Source organism: Mesoplodon densirostris, chromosome 3 (assembly GCF_025265405.1).
Source record: "Mesoplodon densirostris isolate mMesDen1 chromosome 3, mMesDen1 primary haplotype, whole genome shotgun sequence".
In the NCBI taxonomy this organism is placed as follows: domain Eukaryota; kingdom Metazoa; phylum Chordata; class Mammalia; order Artiodactyla; family Ziphiidae; genus Mesoplodon; species Mesoplodon densirostris.
The window spans coordinates 42,192,997-42,215,421 of record NC_082663.1 but is presented as its reverse complement, the minus strand read 5'-3'; the positions used below and the strand labels follow the sequence as shown (position 1 = coordinate 42,215,421).

The 22,425-nt window shown below is 36.1% G+C and overlaps 1 protein-coding gene across 1 annotated transcript in view; it reads right to left on the bottom strand.

The window, feature by feature from the left end:
- Positions 1-22,425, bottom strand: part of NDUFS4 (NADH:ubiquinone oxidoreductase subunit S4) — a 125,380-nt gene that overhangs the window by 23,018 nt on the left and 79,937 nt on the right. The window contains exons 3-4 of the mRNA XM_060091691.1: positions 13,585-13,757; positions 2,662-2,735 (exon numbers count right to left, since the gene is read on the bottom strand). Coding sequence (XP_059947674.1) covers positions 2,662-2,735; positions 13,585-13,757 — 247 coding nt within the window. The remainder of the gene's footprint in view (positions 1-2,661; positions 2,736-13,584; positions 13,758-22,425) is intronic.

The following is a 22,425-nucleotide window of genomic DNA, read 5'->3' as shown; positions in this document are numbered from 1 at the left end:
AACATGTTTATCAATGGCTATAGTGAAACATGACTTGCTCAAGCTCTCCTGTGGGGCAATTACACAACGAGAATCCTAGTTTCTAGCCTCTTAATCCAATAGTCTTTCATGTTAGTGCTTCTGAACCATTTCTTTTTATTGTCTTAACCTACCAGAACACTGGTTCACGTAACCTTCAATAGCACTAGCTTACAACAAAATGATGTTTGGTGTGGAGGGGAAGCAGGCATCCGTTTGTATGCCCCCCACCACTATGCACCTACCCAAGAGAGCAAAATCAGAATAGAGGACATGCTGGGCAATTTGGAAAAGATCCTCCACCCCATGATTCTGTACCATTTCAATGGTGTTTGTTTAGACTTGCTGCCACGATAGCTGTAGAAACAGGACTTATCTATTTAAAGACAGACATATAATGCTAAATGTTAAATAAATGAGGAATGAGGAATAATCATTGAGGACTTCCCCAGGAGATGAAAGTGGCTTCAAATTCTTGAGTAGAGGAAAATATTTTAGAAAGTCAATAATTTCACCACATAAGCAAGTGTCCATTATATACGTTTTGTGTTATGTTGCTTTGTTTCCAGTATGTACCTAACTCTTGCTACACTGTAAGTTAGAATTCCTGATCCACTGTTTTTCTGTTTTTGTTTTTTTTATTTTATGTTGGCTATGCCACATGGCTTGCGGGATCTCAGTTCCCCAACCAGAGACTGAACCCGAGCCACAGCAGTGAAAGTGCCAAGTCCTAATCACTCAACCACCAGGGAACTCGCCTGATCCACTGGTAGCTTATAGTTTTATAAGGTAATATCCTCTAAACTTTTTCAAGTTTTACTGTCTATTGACTTTGATAATGTTCCTCAATTTTCATTCTGGTGTTGGGGGTAGAAATCAGAATGGAAAGGCACTTGATTTTAACAGCAGCAGTGGTTAGGTCACACCTGCAAATCACATGGCAACTATAGTCAGGCAGTCCTTGTGCCCACTCAGAGACTAGTCAGCAATGAGTTTAATTAGATTTCCTGTCATTAAACTCACAGTACAGACATTTTTGAAGTGTCAGACATGAAATACGGTAGGCTGAAAAACATTAACAGAACTGTTGCTGATAAGCTATATTACAGTTTAATTTTAAAAAGAGCAATGTAAATGTTAAATCATAATAATATTTTAAAGACTATAACCACTTTGAGAACAATATGTAATTCAGAAATTTGGAAATTGCCAAGAAAGTATTAATAAGGAATTACACTTAAATCTTTTTAATTTCAGAAGTCTACTACTAATAAAATAAACTGATATACTATTACATACTTACTTAACTATGTTCTAAGCACTTTAATTAACCCATTCAATCCTCACAACAATTTCCATTGTACTTCCATTTCCTCCTGTACAGAGTCAAACAGCGATCCGACATGGATTCAAACCCAGGCAGTTTGGCTTTAGACTCTTAATCGTAAGGTATATATGAACTTAGGATGAAAAGAAAATATTTCAGATAATAATAATCTTTACAGTGCTTTCACGTTTATATCAAATGTTAGATAATGCTAATAATCTTTTACACTTATATATTGCCTTATAGTAATAACATACTTAAATGGACAGTATGTCATTCAAATAGATAGCTAAATTAGATTCAAATTCAATTTGACCGACTAGAACAACAGAATGCATTAGATACAAATGCACAGTACTGCATTAAAATCCAAGAGAAACAGCAGAAATAACAGATGGAGAGGGAGGTAAGGAACAGGACTAATAGTTACCAAACGTCTATTATGTATCAAGTGCTGGACTAAGTACACCTTAAGATAAGTACCATTATTTCAACAACGAAGAAACATTAAGCCCATGATGAAATTAATCCAAAATCATGTAGCTTCAAGTGGCATAATAAGGATTAGAATTCAGAATGGTCTGCCTCCAAAGCCTCCTTTCACTACTGTGTTGCATGGCTTAACAGCAGGAAATGAGAAAAAAAGACATTCTGTATTTTTGTTGAAAGCAAGACCAACATAGGCCAATAGTTTTAGGTGGCTACAGTAGTTTTGAGGTATAATATACTCTGAGGCTGTATTAATATAATTGTAGACATGAGATTATGCTTGGTACTAGGCCCAACATATCAATAAAAGTGGCAAATGTAGACATTTAGCCTTACATGAAATCTTAGAGGAAGTATGATAATGATAACTATTTTCAAATAATTGAAAAGCTATTAGGTAAAGTAACAGACATGAGATTTTGGCTCAAAGTAAGAAAGTAAGAAAATAATAACCAGATGTCAAAACTGGAATAGGTTGCCTTATGAGATGTTTAATTGGAGTTTAGAGACCTAATGTTAAATGATTTTGCAGAGGAATTCATAAGCAAGATAGGAATTAGACAAGTAGTTTTATTCCCTGTCTCTACTTCAAATTTAAAGCAGTTTGACTTACGTTACATGTGCATTTACTTTTATATTTTTTTTTGGAGGGGTATGTTCTCAGGTTGTAAAAAACAAAAAAATCTAAAAACCACTGGATTAGATACATTGAGAGATTTCATTCAACTTAATGCCAGTTAGGGATATAGAATCTGATTAAGGTTAAGAACATAAGATCATATCTTGATTTTATTTGTCAAAGCAAAACAAAAACAAACCAAACTTACCATTTTTTTCTGCAAAGGCAATTGCGTCGTCTTTAGTACTGAAAGCTAGAACCATGTTGGACAATGGATCAGCCCTGTAAGAAACAATTTTTTTCCAGGATTTAACATTAGCCTCTGGCTGAAAATTACTTATTTTAAATCATTTCTTTAAAACTGTTAAATGTTTGAATATGTTTTTCTGTGTTAAATTTGACTTTTCTAACATGTATTGCCAAATTAAAAAATTTAAAATTGCAGAGATATTCAGCAATCTTTAATCTCAAATAAAATCATTTATTAAACTTAAAAAAAACTAGAGGAGACTGAGAATCCTCTTGGGTTTTTCTTTAAAACTTACAAATTCGTCAAAATGAGAAGGAACGTGGCCAAAATGGTGGACTACGAAGACCCTGAGCTCACCTCTCTCACAGACACACCAAAATTACAACTATTTACACAGCAATTATTGAGACAAAGTGGAATCTAGTGGAAAAGATCTTCTATAACTAAAGATACAAAGAAGGAACCACAATGAGACAGGTGGGAGAGGGAGACCCCTACCCATGGTGGGCTACCCACAAAGAGAAGGATAATTACAATTGTAGAGGTTCTGCCCAAGGAGCAATGGGTCTAAGCCCCACATCGGGCTCCCAAGCCCAGGGATCCTGCACTGGGAAGACGAGCCCCTGTTTAGCCAATGGGCCTTACTCTCAGGAGACCCAGAGGGCTGTGGGAAGTAGAGACTAACTCTTAAAAGGTTCACACAAAATCTCACATACTTTGGGACCCAGGGCAGAAGAGTAATTTGAAGGCAGCCTGGGTCAGACTCACCTGCTTATCTTTGAGAGTCTCCAGAAGAGGCAGGAGGCAACTGTAGCCTGGGGATGTAGAAAACTGGCAACAGCCATTTTGGGGAGCTCATTCTACCACGAGGACAGTGGCAAGTGCCATTCTGGAACACTCCCAATACCTTATTACCACTGGAACCCACAAGGCTGTAGGCACCAATCGTGAGGTGCCTCAGGCCAAGCAATTAACAGGGTGGGAACACAGCTCTACTCACCAGCAGGCAGGCTGCCGTAAAAACTTCTGAGCCCATAGTCGCCCTGGGACACAACACTCTCCACCAGAGGGCCCTGCAGCCAGAGACCCCAGGGCCACAGCACACCCTCAGCCTGCCATAGAGGACCCAGCCTACCCACCAACAGGCAGTACCAGCCCTGGGACCGCATAGGCCCTGGCTCTGTGGACCATCAGGACGACACCAGCTCTGAGACACTGTGGATCGTGGATCCCTCACAATCCCTCACCTCCCTCAGCTGTCCTGGTACCACCCAGCAGTGGACAACAGCAGTTCAGCAGGAACCCCCAGGATTCTGTAGCCAGAGATCCCAGGACCCAGCTCTGCCTACCAGTGAGCCAGGACTAGCCCCAGAACCCCTTGGCCTTGGCCCCACTCACTATGCGTTCGACACCAGCTGTAGGACCCCTGGGCCCTGCAGCAAGAGACCACAGGGCTTAAATTCATGCAACAGTGGGAGGACATTAGCCCCAGAACCAGACCCTGCCCACCAGCAGGTGGTCCCAATCCCAGGACCACTGCAGCCCCACAGCCTGCTTTATCCAAGATCCAGCCAACACACCAGGAGGTTGACACCAGAACTGAGACATCTTGGACTACTAAACCAGTTGACCTGGAGTCCAGCCCCACTCACCATGAGGCCAGCACTAGTGTTGGGACACCATAGAACCCACGGCCAGCCATGTCAGGAAATGACCCCACCGACCAGTAGGCTGACACTAGATCCAGGAACCCAGCTCTGCCAACTAGTGAGCCAGCACTAGCCCTGTGACACCCTGGGCTTCCGCAGCCAGCCTCCTCCACACAAGGTAAGGCCTAGCAAACAACTGGACCAGGGGCCAGCCACAGCCATCTGACTGCCCACAGTGGCCAACCTGCCACAACAGAGGGACCCATGCAGCCCACACAAGCAGCACCCCTGGCGCATATAGCTTTGGTGACAAGAGGGGAGTGTGCTGCTAGGACACAGAGGACATCTACAAAAGGCCACTTCTTGAATGTTGGGAAACAAAACTAACCTGCAAGATACACAGAAATAAAAAGAGCAAATCAGGCAAAATGAGGCAAGAGAATCAGTTCCAAACGAGGGAACAAGATAAAACACCAGAAGAACTCAGTGAAGTGGAGATACCCGATAAAGTGTTAAAGGTAATGATTGTAAAGATCAAAAAAATCAGGATAAAAATGGATGACACAGTGAGAAGTTTAACAAAAAGAAGATGTAAAGAAGTACCAACAGAGTTGAAGAATACAGTAATTGAAATAAAAAGTACGCTAGAAGGAATCAACAGATGATGCAGAGGAATGAATCAGTGAGCTGGAAGTCGGAGTACTGGAAGAATCGGAGCTGGAAGTCACTGAAGCTAAAAAAAAAAAGAAAAAAAAAAGAAAAGAATAAAAAGAAATGAGGACAGATTAAGAGACCTCCGGGACAACATCAAGCATACTAACATTTGCATTATAGGGGTCCCAGAAGAAGAAAGGAGAAAAAAAGGGGTAGAGAACATATTTGAAAACTATTATAATAGTTGAAATCTCTAACCTGGGAAAAAGAAACAGACATCCAGGTCCAGGAAGCACAGCAAGTCCCAAATAAGATCACTCCAAAGAGGACCAGAGCAAGACACATTGTAATTAAAATGGCAAAAATTAAAGATAGCGAATATTAAAAATTAAGAGGGAAAAGCAACAAGTTACTTACAAGGAAACTCCCCATAAGGCTACCAGCTGACTTTTCAGTGGTAACTTTGCAGGCCAGAAGGGAATGGTATAATATATTTTAAATAATACAAGTAAAAAAACCTACAAACAAAAATACTCTACCCAGCAAGGCTTTCATTCAGATTTGGTGGAGAAATCAAAAGTTATACACACAAGCAAAGGCTAAGAGATTAGCATCACCAAATCAGCTTTACAGGAAATGTTAAAGGTAGTAAATCAACCATGTAGAAAGCTACTAGGAAGATTAAAAGACAAAAGTAGTAAAATCATATATGTCCTCATAAGCAGTTAAAAGATACACATAACAAAGATGTAAAATATGCTGTCAAAAACTGTATTCTTAGGGGGAGGGGAGTAAAAATGCAGGGTTGTTAAAATGAGTTTGAAATTAAGAAAGCAACTTAAAATAATCACACACACACACATACAAATTGCTATATACAAACCTAATGGTAACCACAAACCAAAAATCTATAATAATACACAAAAAAGAGAAAGTAATCCAAATATAACACTAAAGATAGTCATCAAATCCCAAGGGAAGAGAACAAAATAAAAAGAAAGGAACAAAAACTATAAAACAACCCAAAACAATTAACAAAATGGCAATAAGTATATACCTGTCAATAATTACTTTAAATGTAAATGCTCCAATCAAAAGACACAGAGTAGCTGAATGGATATAAAAACAAGCCTCATATATATGTTACCTACAGGAGACTCACTTTGTACCTAAAGACACACTGAAAGTAAGGTGATGGAAAAAGGTATTCTTTGAAAATGGAAGTGAAAAGAAAGCTGGGGTAGCAATACTTATATTAAAACAACAACAAAACAGACTTTAAAACAAAGACTACAACAAGAGACAGAGAAGGACATTACATAATGATCAAGGCATCAATCCAAGAAGGAAGTATAACAATTGTAAATATATATGCACCAACATAGGAGCACCTAAATACATAAGCAAAATTAACAGACATAAAAGAAGAAATTGACGGGGCTTCCCTGGTGGCGCAGTGGTTGAGAGTCCGCCTGCCGATGCAGGGGACACGGGTTCGTGCCCCGGTCTGGGAAGATCCCATGTGCCGCAGAGCCGCTAGGCCCGTGAGCCACGGCCGCTGGGCCTGCGCGTCCAGAGCCTGTGCTCCGCAACGGGAGAGGCCACAACAGTGAGAGGCCCGCATACCACAAAAAAAAAAAAAAAAAAAAAAAAGAGAGAGAGGAAAAAAAAAAAGAAATTGACAGTAACACAATAATAAAAGGGGACTTTAATACTCCTTCTATCAATGAACAGATCACCCAGACAGAAAATCAATAAGGAAACACTGGCCTTAAATGACAAAACAAACGGCCTTAAAAGTTATACATTTGTATAAAACTATATATATATCCAACAACATTCCAAACACAAGCAACAGAATACAAATTCTTCTCAAGTGCACATGGAACATTCTCCAGAATAGATCACATGCTAGGCCACAAAACAAGTCTCCGTAAACTTCAGAAAACTGAAATCATATCAGTCATCTTTTCCAACCAAAACACTATGAGACTAGAAATTGACTACAAGAGAAAAGCTGCAAAAAAAAACAAACACATGGAGGTTAAACAATATGCTACTAAACAACAATGATCCAAAATCTATAGGATGCAGCAAAAGCCACTCCAGGAGATAAGTTTAAGGTGATACAAGTCAACAACCTCAACAACCTCACCTTATACGTAAAGGAACTAGAAAAAGAACAAATAAAACCCAACGTTAGTAGAAGGAAAGAAATCATAAAGATGATAGCAGAAATAAATGACAGAAACTAAAAAACCAATAGAGAAGATCAACAAAACTAAGAGCTGATTCTTTGAAAAGATAAACAGAACTGATAAACCTTTAGCCAGACTCAGCAAGAGACAAAGAGGGCCCAAATCAACAAAATTAGAAATGAAAAAGGAGAAGTTACAGGCTGCACCAGAGAAACACAAGGAATCATAAGAGATTACTATGAACAACTATATGCCAATAAAATGGACAATCTAGAAGAAACGGACAAATTCCTAGAAATGTACACTCTCCTAAGACTGAACCAGAAAGATATAGAAAATATAAACAGACCAATTACCAGTGATGAAATTGAATCAGTAATTTAAAAACTCCCAACAAAAGGAAGCCCAGGACCAGATGGCTTCATAGTTTAATTCTTTAATTCTACCAAACATTTAGAGAAGTTAGCACTTACCCTTGTCAAACTATTTCAAAAAATTGCAGAGGGAAGAGCACTTCTGAACTCATTCTACAAGGTCAGCATCTTCCTGATACCAAAACTAGACAAAGATATCACACAAAAAAGGAAACTACAGGCCAATATCACTGATGAACATAGATGTAAAAATCTTCAACAAAACACTGGCAAACCAAATTCAACAACACATTAAAAGGTTCATCTACCATGATCAAATGGGATTTTTCCCAGTGATGCAAGGATGATGTAATATCTGCAAATCAATCAATGTAATACACCACATTAACAAACTGAAGAATAAGAAACATATGATCATCTCAATAGATGCAGAAAAAGCTTCTGATAAAATCCAACATCCATTTATGTTAAAAACTCTCCACAAAGTGGGTTCAGAGGGAACATACCTCAACATAGTAAAGGCCACATATGATAAGCCCAGAGCTAACATTACAGTCAATGGTGAAAAGCTGAAAGTATTCCCTCTAAGATCAGCAACAAGTCAAGGATGCCCCCTCTCACCACCTGTATTCAATATAGTACTGAAACTCCTAGCTATAGCTAGCAATCAAGACAAGAAGGAATAAAAGGAATTCAAAGTGAAAAAAGAAGAAGTAAAACTTTCACTGTTTTGCAGATGACATGATAACATATACAGAAGATCCTAAAGACACCACCAAAAAACTACAAGAGCTCATTAATGAATTTGGTAAAGTTGCAGGATACAAAATTAATATACAGAAATCTGTTGCATTTCTATACACTAATTATCAGAAAGGGAAATTAAGAAAAAAACCCATTTACCATTGCATCAAAAAGAATAAAATACCTAGGAATAAATCTAACAAAAGAGGTAAAAAACCTGGACTTGAAAAACTCTAAGACTCTGATGAAAGAAACTGAAGACGACACAAACAGATGGAAAGATAGACAGATGGAAAGATATACCATGTTTATGGACTGAAAGAATTAATATTGTTAAAATGATCATACTACTCAAGGCAATGTACAGACTCAATGTAATCGCTATTAAAATACCAATGGCATTTTCACAAAACTAGAACAGATAATTCTAAAATCTGTATGGAAACACAAAAGATCCTAAATAGCCAAAGCAATCTTGAGAAAGAACAGAGCTGGAGGTATCATGCTCTCTGACTTCGGATTTTTCTACAAAGCTACAGTAATCAAAACAGTATGGTACTGACATAAAAACAGACACATAGATCAATGGGACAGACTACAGAACCCTGAAGTAAAACCCCATGCACTAATGGCCAATCAATCTATGACAAATGAGGTAAGAGTATACAATGGAGAAAAAACAGTCTTTTCAACAAATGGTGCCGGGAAAACTGGACAGCTACATGTAAAAGAATGGGATTAGAACATTTCCTCACACCATATACAAAAATAAACTCAAAATAGATTAAAGACCTGAATGTAAGACAAGGAATCATAAAACTAGAAGAAAACATAGGCAGAACACTCTTTGACATAATTCATAGCAATATTCTTTTACATCTGTCTCCTAGGGTAAAGAAAACGAAAGCAAAAGTAAACCAATGGTACCTAATCAGATTAAAAGCTTTTGCACAGCAAAAAAACAAAAACAAAAAACAAAAAAAAAACCTGACAAAATGAAAAGATAACCTACTGAATAGAAGAAAATATTTGCAAATGATATGACTGATCTATCTAAAATTAACAGCTCATACAACTCAATATCAAAAAAACAAACAACCTATCAAAAATATACAGAAGACCTGAATAGATATTTTTCCAAAGACATACATACAGATGGCCAATAGCCACATGAAAAGATGTTAAATATCCCTAATTATTATAGAAATGTAAATCAACACCACAGTGCGATATCACCTCATACCTGTCAGAATGGCTGTCATCAAAAGGCCACAATAACAAACGTTAGCAGGGATGTGGAGAAAGGGGAACCCTTGTGCACTGATGGTGGGATTGTAAATTGGTGCAGTCACTATTGAAAACAGTATGGAGGTTCTTCAAAAAAACTAAAAACAGAACTACCATATGACCCAGCAATTCCACTCCTGAGCATATATCCAGAAAAAAATGAAAACACTAATTTGAAAAGATACATGCACCCCAAAGTCCACAGCAGCATTATTTACAGTTGCCAAGATATGGAAGCAACCCAAATGTCCATCAACAGACGAATGGATAAAGATGATGTGGTATTCATATACAATGGAATACTACTCAGCCACAAAAAAGAATGAAAATTTGCCATTTACAACAACATGGATAGACCCAGAGGGTATTATGCTTAGTGAAATAAATCAGACAGAGAAAGACAAATATATATTTACATATTTACAAAATACATATTTATGTTATCCCTTATATGTGGAATCTAAAAAAATAAAACAAATGAATAAATATAACAAAACAGAAACAGACTCATAGACAACGAACTAGTGGTTCCCAGTGTGGAGAGGGAAGAGGGGGTAAGATAGAGGTAGAGGAGTAAGAGGTACAAGCTACTATGTACTAAATATATAAGCTGCAAGGATATATTGTAGGGACTTCCCTGGTGTTCCAGTGGTTAAGAATCCACCTGCCAATGCAGGGGACACAGGTTGGATCCCTGGTCCAGGAAGATCCCACAGGCCGCAGAGCAACTAAGCCTGTGCACCACAACTATTGAGCCTGTTGCTCTAGAGCCCACGAGCTGCAACTACTGAGCCCATGCGCCACAACTGCTGAAGCCCACAAGCTCTAGAGCCCACGTGCTGCAACTACTGAGCCTGCATGCTGCAACTACTGAAGCCCACGTGCCTAGAGTCCGTGCTCTGCAGCAAGAGAAGCCACAGCAATGAGAAGCCTGCACACTGCAAGGAAGAACAGCCCCCACTCGCCACAACTAGAGAGAGCACCCACGCAGGTACGAAGACCTAGCGCAGCCATAAGTAAATAAATACATACATATATAAATAAAAAATTTTAAAAAAGGATATACTGTAGAGCACAGGATATATAGCCAATATTTTATAATAACTTTAAATGGAGTATAAGCTGTACAATTTTGAATCACTATGCTGTACACCTGAAACTAATATAATATTGTACATCAACTATACCTCAATTTAAAAAATTTAGTATCAAGAAAATTGCTGAGTATAACCGTTACTGCTACTATCATTACTGCCTCCCTGCCCCAAATAGATGGCAACAACAACATCTTCCTAATGAACCTTCATCATTATGGAGAATACTCTTTAGAATACATCATACTTACAATACTATTTTCAGCTTTTGGCCACTTTAAAAAAATAATGCTCTAAGATCTGACATCTAATTGAGTTCTTCAAACTAGGATAGTGGTAATGTTTACAAATCTACATAGACTCTTTACAAAATAACCATATAATTTCAGAAATGTCACTTTTATTAGCATGTTTATTAAAAGACTGTTTTGCTACAAATATTTATTTTGAATCTCTAAGCCAAGTATAGCATTCTGTGAAACATCGTTTAGATACATGGAATAAAAAATATAGAAAAGAAGGTTCAGAAAGTAATTTGGATAGTGTAAAGATATGAGATATACACAGAAGAGAATACATGGGAAATAGCACTCACTGAAGTGAAGATTCACAAGTTGTACAAAATGGTTACTATTCTGGGACTCCCGTAAGATCCCTATATGCCAGATTAATCTTCCTAAGTTCAACTCCCAAATTCACTGTCCAACTCAAAAACTGAAAAAATGGAACCATAGTGGATTTGATCCAAATTTATACAATTTTTCCCCTAAAGGTGCTCTCTAGTTCAGACAGCTAGGAGCATCAAGCACTCAAGCAGAAGAAAGCCATAGTCTTGTAAGCACAAGAAGTCTGGAGATGGAATTTAGTATATTCCCAGAGAAGCTGGAAATTTAGGAGCAAAAACATTAAAAAGGAGGAATCCCCAGAACAGAGAACTTTTGAATTGCACATGAATGGACAAGGCTTTAAAACAATAGCTGAGAAGGCTGAGAGAACCCAACAGAGATTTCAGCAGCTGTCCACTTGCTACAGTGAGGACTGAGTTTGGAGTTCCACAGAGTTAGAAGGAGTTAGTAAACACCTTGTGCTTTCCATCAAAACCTCAGAAAGGCCATGCCTTTTTATTTTTCCAGATTATGTTCCAGGATTAAGAAGAGGGGTAAAACTGCAACAGACCTACCCTAATAAAGCATAAAATATATCTTCCACAAGTTCACAGTTTTCTACCAGTAATTTAACTGTCATTAACTATATAAGCATAAGGGATGGAAATTAATAGATTATTGATATTTCTTAATATAAATTGGTTTATTAACTGATAATTAATGTTTCAGGGATTAATTAGCATCTTATTAGTATGAAGTCATACATTCACCAAAAGATATGTATAAGAATTTTCATTTTAGTATTATGCATAATAATGCCAAATGAAAACTACCCGATGCCATCAATAGATAGTGCAATGGATGAACCTTGTGTATAGATGAACACATTAAAAGATCATGTGACTTAAAAAATGAGTAATCTTAACATTTCAACCATTGGGTATAGACGAAGTTATTCCTTATATATTTCTTTAGTCTCTATGAGTGTGTGATTTACAACAACACTCCATATATTACATGAAACATAAAATCTAAAGATACCAAAACACCTGAAAAACTGTGCCTATGTATCATTCTGCCAAATAAAATATAATTCTATTTAAACTGCAACATGGCAGATATTTTAAACAAAAATTCTCCCAGGTACATCATCAGGAAAAGATGTTAAGTGTCATACTTTTCTAAAATGAGACATAATTTAAACTGATAACTACCTTCAACTGGAGACTAAACACATATAATGTTCCAGTAGTCTCAGTAAGAAAGATAATATTCTTGAATATCTAGCTATTTTCTCTAGTAGCAGCGTCTTTCATTCAACTAGAGGCAGTCCTGCTCTTTAACATTTGGGCCTTATCCACCATAGAGATTCAGGTCACTGATTTCATTAGTGCCACAGAATTTATGACTACTTTATTCCAATGCCTGTGAATTTATTAATCACATGATCTCAGGAACTTACAAGTTTCCCTCAAAATAGCCAATTTCTAAACTTATCTAATCTCTTCTTATAAATAACAAAAAAATATAAGTTTTATTTTATAAACAAGTAAAAGTGTCACTAAATTATTAACACTATTCATACAGTGTATCTTAAACTAATATATATAGCTTGGGGACCACGCTAAGAGTGCTCACAATGTCAGCCATTTTTATCCAATAAATAGTACTCTGAAAAAGACTGTTTTTATGGTTTATTTTGCTGGGCCACACTTATATGAACATTATATATATATTATATATATGTAATATATATATCTATATCATCAAACATAGTGATATCTACACAAATTATCTCAAAAGGTATTGTCATAAAGCATTCTGGGGACTTCCCTGGTGGCAGAGTGGTTAAGAATCTGCCTGCCAATGCAGGGGACACGGGTTTGAGCCTTAGTCCGGGAAGATCCCACATGCCGCGGAGCAACTAAGCCCGTGTGCCACAACTACTGAGCCTGTGCTCTAGAGCCCATGAGCCACAACTATGGAGCCCACGTGCTGCAACTACTGAAGCCCATGCGCCTAGAGCCCATGCTCCACAGCAAGAGAAGCCACCCCAATAAGCAGCATGCGCACCGCAACGAAGAGTAGCCCCTGCTCGCTGCAACTAGAGAAAACCTGCGTGTAGCAACGAGGACCCAACACAGCCAAAAATAAATAAATTAAAAAAAAAAAAGCATTCTGTACACAGAAGAGTCTGAAAATCAGTGTACTTAAAAGGAAAATCTACACAGAAAAACAGAGCTGAAAATAATATTCAAATAAACCAAAGTACTCACGTTGATGCCCAACCCATCAAAGGATTTTCCCATCTCTCTCTGGTATCAAACTCCATCTTCCATTTCTTCGTGTTGTTTACTCCAGACTGCATGTTATTGCGAGCAGGAACAAAGATCCTGACTTTTCTAGTTTTGATATGCTCTTCTGGAACACCAGTTAAAGCAGTAATATCCTACAGAAAAACAAGCAAACGTGTTTCTAACAGCCCACATACACTCTAAAGTGTTTTTGTTGCTTTTTGTATCTTGCAATTCTATTCATACTTATTTATAAATTTTTTTAAGCTTTCTGACTTAATTCACTACTTTGTTATTTTACCATGTAAACTGCTATTCTGGTATTTGGAAAAGATATATTGGGGGAGTGTTAGGGTACAGTGGGGAAGGGTTCATAAAAAAAATTAGGTCCCTTCTGTACAACAAAGCACTGGTAATTTCTGAAGATTTTGCTGGTAGAAAAGCCTGTATACAATAGACTGTTATTTCATAAGCAAGTAATTACCTGCTAATTAGTTAGCAGAGAGAAATGTAAAGGGATATTAAAAATAATGAAATATAAAAAGTGACTAAATTTTAAATAGAAAAAAAAATCTATTACCAATGGTTTCTATGTCAAACTGCTTACAACAAGGCATTCCCTTCAGAGGAAGGCCTGACCCTGTTTGTAAACAATTAAAATCAATTAACAATTTTAACTAGCATTTTGATTTATCTCCCTTTGGTGAAACCTATTGAAGAGAAAATGATATCAAATAGATGTCAAATCTATTCTGCAAAGCAGAGCCAAAAAATTTGCACAATTTTTGCAGAAACGTGAGATGAAAACAATGGTAACTTTCTTGACTCTTTTTCTATATTTCTATCCAGTAACAAATGCTCAACTGATGAATGCATACAATTTTGATGCCCTAGATTAGACATATTTATCAATTTATAATAGCAATCAGGATGCAAAATAACAAAGTAATTCAGAATTTAAGTCTCCATTTAGTATGGTAAAATACTTTATCAACATAAGAACATAGTAGGGTCAACTATATTATTCTTATAAATGAAGCATTTTAAAATCATGGTTCACTTACTAAGGTAAATTTTAACTGGTTAAAAACAACAGGTTTAACCTGGAAATGAGTATACCAAACTTGTGAAAACTAGAAAATATAGCCCATTTTGTCAATTTTAATTTCACTGTAATATGTCCTCTAATAAAGGCTAACGTTTATCTGTGGTTCCACTCTAATCAATGCTTTGGACCAAAGAATTAGTATAAGTACTTAGTTGCAATATGTACTGGGAAAAAACTAAATGTATTTCTGACTCGACTAGTCTTTCTACCCACAGATTAAAGAACCAATTCTTTAAAGTTATTTTAGCTGGTAACTATACCTTTCCACCTGTACCAATAATTAGGTGTGGTTACTTTGTCACAGCTTGTCTGTTTGGAGAAACTATTGAAATGATCCATACAAATATTTACACAAAAATGTACTTCTAGTATATGCCTACATTTTTTAGAAGTTTCTTTGCTTATAGGATAAAATAAAAACAAAACAAGTGCAATTGGTACATAATTTTTAAAGACATGAATATAAGTTTTAATTAGTAACTTCTAATTGTCAAGTTAAACCTCAAAGAAAAGTAATTTCAGGTATTATTATATTTAATGACTTTCTAAAGCATATTCTTCTACTCAAGAGCTTGAAAGAGACTCAGCTCCTGGGAAGTCCTTGATGTTTATTTCCCCCTTTGAATTCACCACAGTATTTGTAATCTTTCATATTAACTTATTATTTAATACTATATATCTTCATAGTAATATGTCCTATTTCTTCAGTTATAGTCGAAGCAAAGTATAAATAAACAATGTAATAAGTGTATTACAAAATTAGGGGGTGAGGCATCCTTGTCAAACTCCATAGCAACCCCTCCATTCTGAGCTGAGATCATAAAAACTGGAGCTGTAAGTTAGCTATTCTTTTCATTAAGACTTATAGAAAAGGAAATATATTAATCTCTTAATACCAGTTACCTCAGAAAGATGAGATCATAAGAAACACACTTACTTTTTCTTAATAAATGTCTATATTGTGTGCATATGCCAAAGTAATTTGAAAACCAATAAAGCTTTAATAAAATGGAAAGAGTATCTCTTGATTTGTACTATCAAAGCAGAAAGGGATAGAATGATTTTTTAACGATGGAAAACCTCTTTAAAATCAGTGGCTATAAAATATTGCTAAGCTCCTAGCTGCCAGTGCTTCCATGCCCCCTCAAATTACGGCAATTATTTACTGATATCTTCCCCCAATAAAGCTGGCATTCGAACAAATGAGTTTCCAAATTTTGAAGCCCAAGTTGTTCTGACATAGAATCCCTGTCTTTGCCTGCAGAAGACATGTAAGGTACTGCAGCCGAGTTGAACTGCTGCCAAAGACAGAATAAAAAGGCTTGGCATCTCTCACATACTTGACACCTAAAGGGCACAGAAGCTCTAAAATTCCTAGTCCCTCTAGGCACACTCTCAGTCTAGACAAACTGATTTCTCACACTTTTTAAATGCATCACAACACTCTATTGTTATCATTTCATCCACACAGCTTCAGCTAGTGACAGAAGAACATGTCCTTTAAGCGACATTTCAATGGGCTAAAGCTCCCATTCCAAGATTCCATTAAAACAATGTAATACTTGAAAAGAACTATGAGGCACTATGTTGAACTTTTTACTTGTGTCTTCAATGCTTTGCTTTCCTCAAAGTTGTCACTCACCTACCTGTGACTCAACTTTTGAAAATAAATAAATAAATAAATAATCGGCAAACTACTTAAACTATATTGAACTAATGATATTCTCTCTAGATTTCTACTTCTCTATTGCAATATGGATCATCTGTGATTATTTTAAAAACCCATTTACAAAAGACAGAAGTGCTCTGAAGATGCCCATGTTGCCTTTTACAGGTTTCCCATTTGATTGGTAAAATAGGCAATTTATAAATAATAATTCATAAATTTTCTATGACTACAAAAAAGTTAAATCACATAAGATACGAGAAGCCTTCAAGTTGGCACCTGAAGAACCTCAAGAATCACCAGTTAATAATGATCTATAAATTCTAATAAAACAAGCAACCCTATAGATAATATATACAGACTTACTGAATTTTAAAACTTAATTTTAAACAGTTGGGTCAAGCCTGAAACCTTTATTTATATTATTAAAGAATGTCACTATCTTAATAAAGTTTGGGAAACACAATCTTATGTAAAATATGCTATTTTAAGAAACAGTAACTAATTAGCTCATCATGATTCATAGATTAAAGGGCATTCAAATTTAAACATTTGCTACTGAAAAGCAGCATATCATAGTTCCAAAGTTCTACTCTTTCAGTACCATCTCTTCCACAATTTAAATTCTAGAAGAGCTGATAGCAGACCTACCATTTCACAAGTCTAGTTTAGTTAAATGGAAGAGGAATTTGAAAAATCATTAAGAAAGTATATGCCACTATATGTAAATGAACTTTATTTTTTCAAACACCAATTTCCATTATAAAATATTAGTTTTCCATACAAAAACTGTATGACTCGGTTATCAACTGTCCCCATTTATCTTGTGTGAATTCAACTTTTTTTTTTTTTTTAACAAAGGAAGCAGGGAACAAGCAATGGGAAGTTGGTGTCAAAATGCAGAAAAACCTCCCAGCAAGCTTCTTGCAACCACCCAGGATTTAGAGTCTTGCTGGCCGCTCTCTTTTCAATACCAGAATTTCACACATTTCAATGACTATTATGACTTCAAAGAATCAAATTTTCATCATTGTCCGTCATCTGCCAGTTGATTTGTATAAAGGAGTTCTTCTGCATGCATTCCAAACAAAAGCCTCCTTACTTTTGTGGCTATATATCAAGTTTAAAAGTTTTGTTTGTGACAGTTGTGTCTTTGGTAAATTAGGGTAACACTGAAGGAGTGCAGCTGCTCTGCAGGAACCTCCTTTTTGGCACCATTTCACTTAAATAAAAACTGAATAATTAGCTTCTGCCTTTATTAAACCACAAAAATGCCACTGGCCTTAGTAATTACTTCCGGTTGCCCCACCCACTTAACCTTAATACTTTACACTTGTCATAAAGAGAAATTAATGAAAAAGGTTTTCACCACTTTGGATGAATTTTTGATAGATCTCTCAGTACACCCAGAACAGCCAAAATTTTTACCAGGCTTTTTGGTAATAAGTTGACTAAATTGCATGTTATTATGGATCAATGTTGAAAAGTTTTAATAGAGTACATATTGGAACATTAAGTACAAATATTGCTCATAGAAACTTGTTCTATTGCAGGCTATTAGTTACCAATTATGTGTTTAAATTTATTTTAGGGCTAAAACTGATCTAAATTTGATGATCGTGTTTATATTCTACTTCAACCATGAAAGATGTTAAAAGAAAAACAATCCTGAATCTGTAATAAAAACTTCCTTTCAAGTGCCCTACAGAAACTTAACACAAGAAACTCATTAAGTGGTCTTATAAGTAATGAAGGACATTTTACAAAATAAATTTTACAGTTTGAAAATTAACAAAGAGTTGGCAGATAGCATAACCATATGTATTTACTTACCATGGAAGAACTTTAAACATTTCTAAAAAGTTAGTGGCCACAGCGATTCAAGATACAATCAAAACTGTAAAAATACATTAGAAGTGTGCCAGCAGAACCAATTTTTGTTTGTTTGTTAAAGCAACATATTGATGTAGGAGTCTAACCAGGTAATGAAACAAGTGTTGAAATATGATATCCATTATATCTTGCATATTGGGCAAAGTTACCATGAAACCAAAAGTTAAGTTTTAAATGGAATGTTGTCAAGATATTAACAATGGATCAAGCAAATGATGCAGCTAAACATATAAAGAGCAAAAAAAAACCTAAGAATTAGAGACATGTGTCTCAATCTCAAACTATTTTCATTACTCCTAGATCCTTCTGAGCAGGATAGGGTAGAACAATGGCTAAAAGCAAAGGGCTGAGTCAAAACTGGGTTAGAATCGCAACTTATGTTGGGTAAATTAATAGACTTCTCCTAAATCATCATCTATAAGGATCAATTAAACAAAGTAAAATGAGGACTAAATAATGTATGTAAAGTGCTTGGGCAATAAAGAGATGTCCCATGTATATTTAATGTCTACTATGTATTAGACAATGGACACAATGCTCAATAGTATAGACATGATCTCCATTCTCATGAAAAGTACTATTTGACTTTTCAAAAAGGACAGAGTGAACAAGTAACGAGAGGCTGTTGTTAAGATGAAAAAATTTCCATCTTCTTTGAAGAATATGAGTTAGTAAATAAAATACAACAAAAGGAACAAGGTATAATTTACCTTTGTTCATTTCAATTCAAATGGACAGATCCTACTATGCCAAGTTATCTATACCAGGGACTGAAGAGAATATAAAAATAAGACGTTAGTCCTGAATTTTAAAAGTTTATAATCTGTGTACCCATAAGGAGGGGGGGATAACGAAGTAATCATTACTGTAAAATACAGTATTAGTTAAGATTCAGATAAATCTCGAAGAACCCAAGCTCCACCGTTTGCAACCTATGCGGTATTGATAAGTTGCTTAAATTCTGTCAGTTTCCTCCTTTAAAAAAATGCACTACAAGGAATTCCCTGGCAGTCCAGTGTTTAGGACTCCGCGCTTTCACTGCTGAGGGCGCGGGTTCAATCCCTGGTGGAGAAACTAAGACCCCGCAAGCCCTGCAGCTCGGCCCCCCCCAAAAAAACACTACAAAACCTACCTCATAGCAATGTTTGGAAGGATTAAGTCAGGATATGAAGTAAAATGTGATAAATGCCATGGGGGTCAAATAAAAGAAAGATTGCATTTGGTTTTAAAGGTGCAAAAGTATCAGAAAATACTTTTTCTGACTAAAGAGGGAGACAGAAGATGATTCTTTCAGGATACTTATGATTTTAAGAAGATACAGTTAAAACATTATAAAAAAATTAAAGAAAAATTAAAAAAATATATCCATATGTTTAAAACCCTAGTAACTGCTTTTCTTATGCATATTACCTACCAATAATTATCTATATACATATCCACTGTGTATAGTTATAATAAAATTATTTTGCATTATTGTTAAGTATCACATCACTTACTTTTTCTCCATGTAGTTACCCAGTTTTCATATTTCTTGTTTTAATGGCCTTATTGCTAATCTATAAAGTTGATATACCACAATTTCTTAGCTAATTCATTATTGAAAAATCAAATTGTTTTGTTGTTATTTCTTTTAAAGTACAGATTACTGCAATGAAAATCTCAGTAGCCTAATTCTTTAAGGTTAGTCACTGAGAGTAATACTAACTGGATCAAAGGTTATAATAATTTCCATGGTTCCTGATGTTATCAAATTGCTTTCCAAAGGGGTGGTAAATTTTTATATTGCCAACCACATGTGGGCCAATTTCCATTTATGCTCTAAAGGCACAGAGAAACAGGTATATATTAATTGGATTGAATTTATTTATTGTGTATTCTTCCATATAGAACTATAAAGGAGATGAGTTTGATTTTTGACTTGTAAAAACATTATCCTCAAAATTGACCCTAATGATATTACTTTATAGGAGTTGATACCAGTAGAAACAGGTGGGAAAAGGTAACACCTAAAATCTAATTAACTGTTCAAAATATAACTCTGGAACATCAAAGAGATGTATAATCTTTTTGTAATGGTGTAAGGATGGTGAATATTTTCATATTCTGAAATACTGTACATAGTAAGAGTATATGATTTGACATATGGCATAGCCAAATCAAGTCTACTAAACAACTATTTTAAGACAGAATACTATAATTTTTTTTTTTTTGGCTATGCCACGTGGCTTGCAGGATCTCAGTCCCCAACTAGGTATTGAACCCGGCCCACGGCAGTAAAAGCCTGGAATCCTAACCACTAGGCAACCAGGGAACGCCCCTGGAATTCTATAATTTAAAAAAGATTATACAGGGCTTCCCTGGTGGCGCGGTGGTTGAGAATCTGCCAGCCAATGCAGGGGACACGGGTTCGTGCCCTGGTCTGGGAAGATCCCACATGCCGCAGAGCAACTAGGCCCGTGAGCCACAACTACTGAGTCTGCGCGTCTGGAGCCTGTGCTCCGCAACAAGAGAGGCCGTGATAGTGAGAGGCCCACGCACCGTGATGAAGAGGGGCCCCTGCTTGCCACAACTAGAGAAAGCCCTCGCACAGAAATGAAGACCCAAGACAGCCAAAAAAATAAATAAATAAACAAATGTGGGGTTTAAAAAAAAAAAGAAAAGAATTTTTAAAAAATTAGGAAAAACTGGAATTAAAAAAAAAAAAAAAGATTATACAGAAATAAACTTTTTCCCCAAAATCAGGAAAAGTCTTCCATTGGAAGACTTCCTTCATTTTTATAAGCAAACACTTGAAACAATCTTCATTTTCTACTAACTTTGAAACAACTGAAAGTTACTTTAAAAAAAATGCTTAATAAATAAATGAACAGTCAATACTGCCTCATTGAAAACCAGTATGCTTCACTGAAGCATTCTGAAAGTTATTAAGCTAATAATTTTTTAAACTTAAGAGAAAGATATAACATATTAATAATGATCAACTTTTTTTTTTTTTTTTTTTTTTTTTGCGGTATGCGGGCCTCTCACCCTTGTGGCCTCCCCCGCTGCGGAGCACAGGCTCCGGACGCGCAGGCTCCGGATGCGCAGGCTCAGCGGCCATGGCTCACGGGCCCAGCCGCTCCGCGGCATATGGGATCCTCCCAGACCGGGGCATGAACCCGTATCCCCCGCATCGGCAGGCGGACCCCCAACCACTTGCGCCACCAGGGAGGCCCTGATCAACTTTTTAATACATAAACCCCTCTCCCCTTTTGCTTTTTAATCCAATGTTCCAGAATTTTTTTGATTTTTAAATCACTAACTCATGTAGCTATATTAGGTCACATAATAGCTTTTTCAGAAGCTGAAATAAAGGGAAAAAATTTTGGACACAAAACACTTGGAACTTATATAGCATATTATATTTTTAAAAGAGCCAATCTGTTATTTCTTAATCAAATAGTCTTCCTCATACCCTGGTAATAAATTAAAAAGTTGACATACACACAACATAAATTAAGAATTATGAGAACAAAAGCCACAACAGCAGAGAACTAAATACGAAATAACTGTTGAATATACATCAGGGCAAAGGAAAAGAAGGTAAATAAACATCTGGAAATCAAGTGATGGTTTAAGCAATAAATGAAATTAGTTAAATCTGGAAAGGAAGCTGAAAATAATGAATCTAAAGCTGAATGTTTCTAGCTTAATAAAGCAATACTCAAGAGGCAATGCTGTGAAAGTCAAACTAGATTTCAAGGAGACACAAAATGTATAAGATAATCCCTCGTTAATTTAGCATAAGAATAGAAGTTAAGCTATGCAATAGAAGTCTCCTTTCTGACTTAGGAACTGATAATTGTTCAGTTAACTGAAAATATTAGTGAAAATAGAGGATCATTAAGTAAATACACACATGCACACATACACAGCCACACTTTAAACACTGTATTATAACTTAAAAAGCATACATGTACATTCTTTCAATAATCTTCTGATATAGGGCCAGTACCTTTCCTTTGAGTGTAAGTCCAGTGGTAAGAATTCCAAGTGTTGTTTCTTCCATAAACTACCAAGAAACTGCATATCTACAATTTATAGTTTTGGTTTTTTAAATGCGAAGTGAGAATACAAAGACACTTGTGAAACATGAGTCCAAAATCTGTCTAGATTT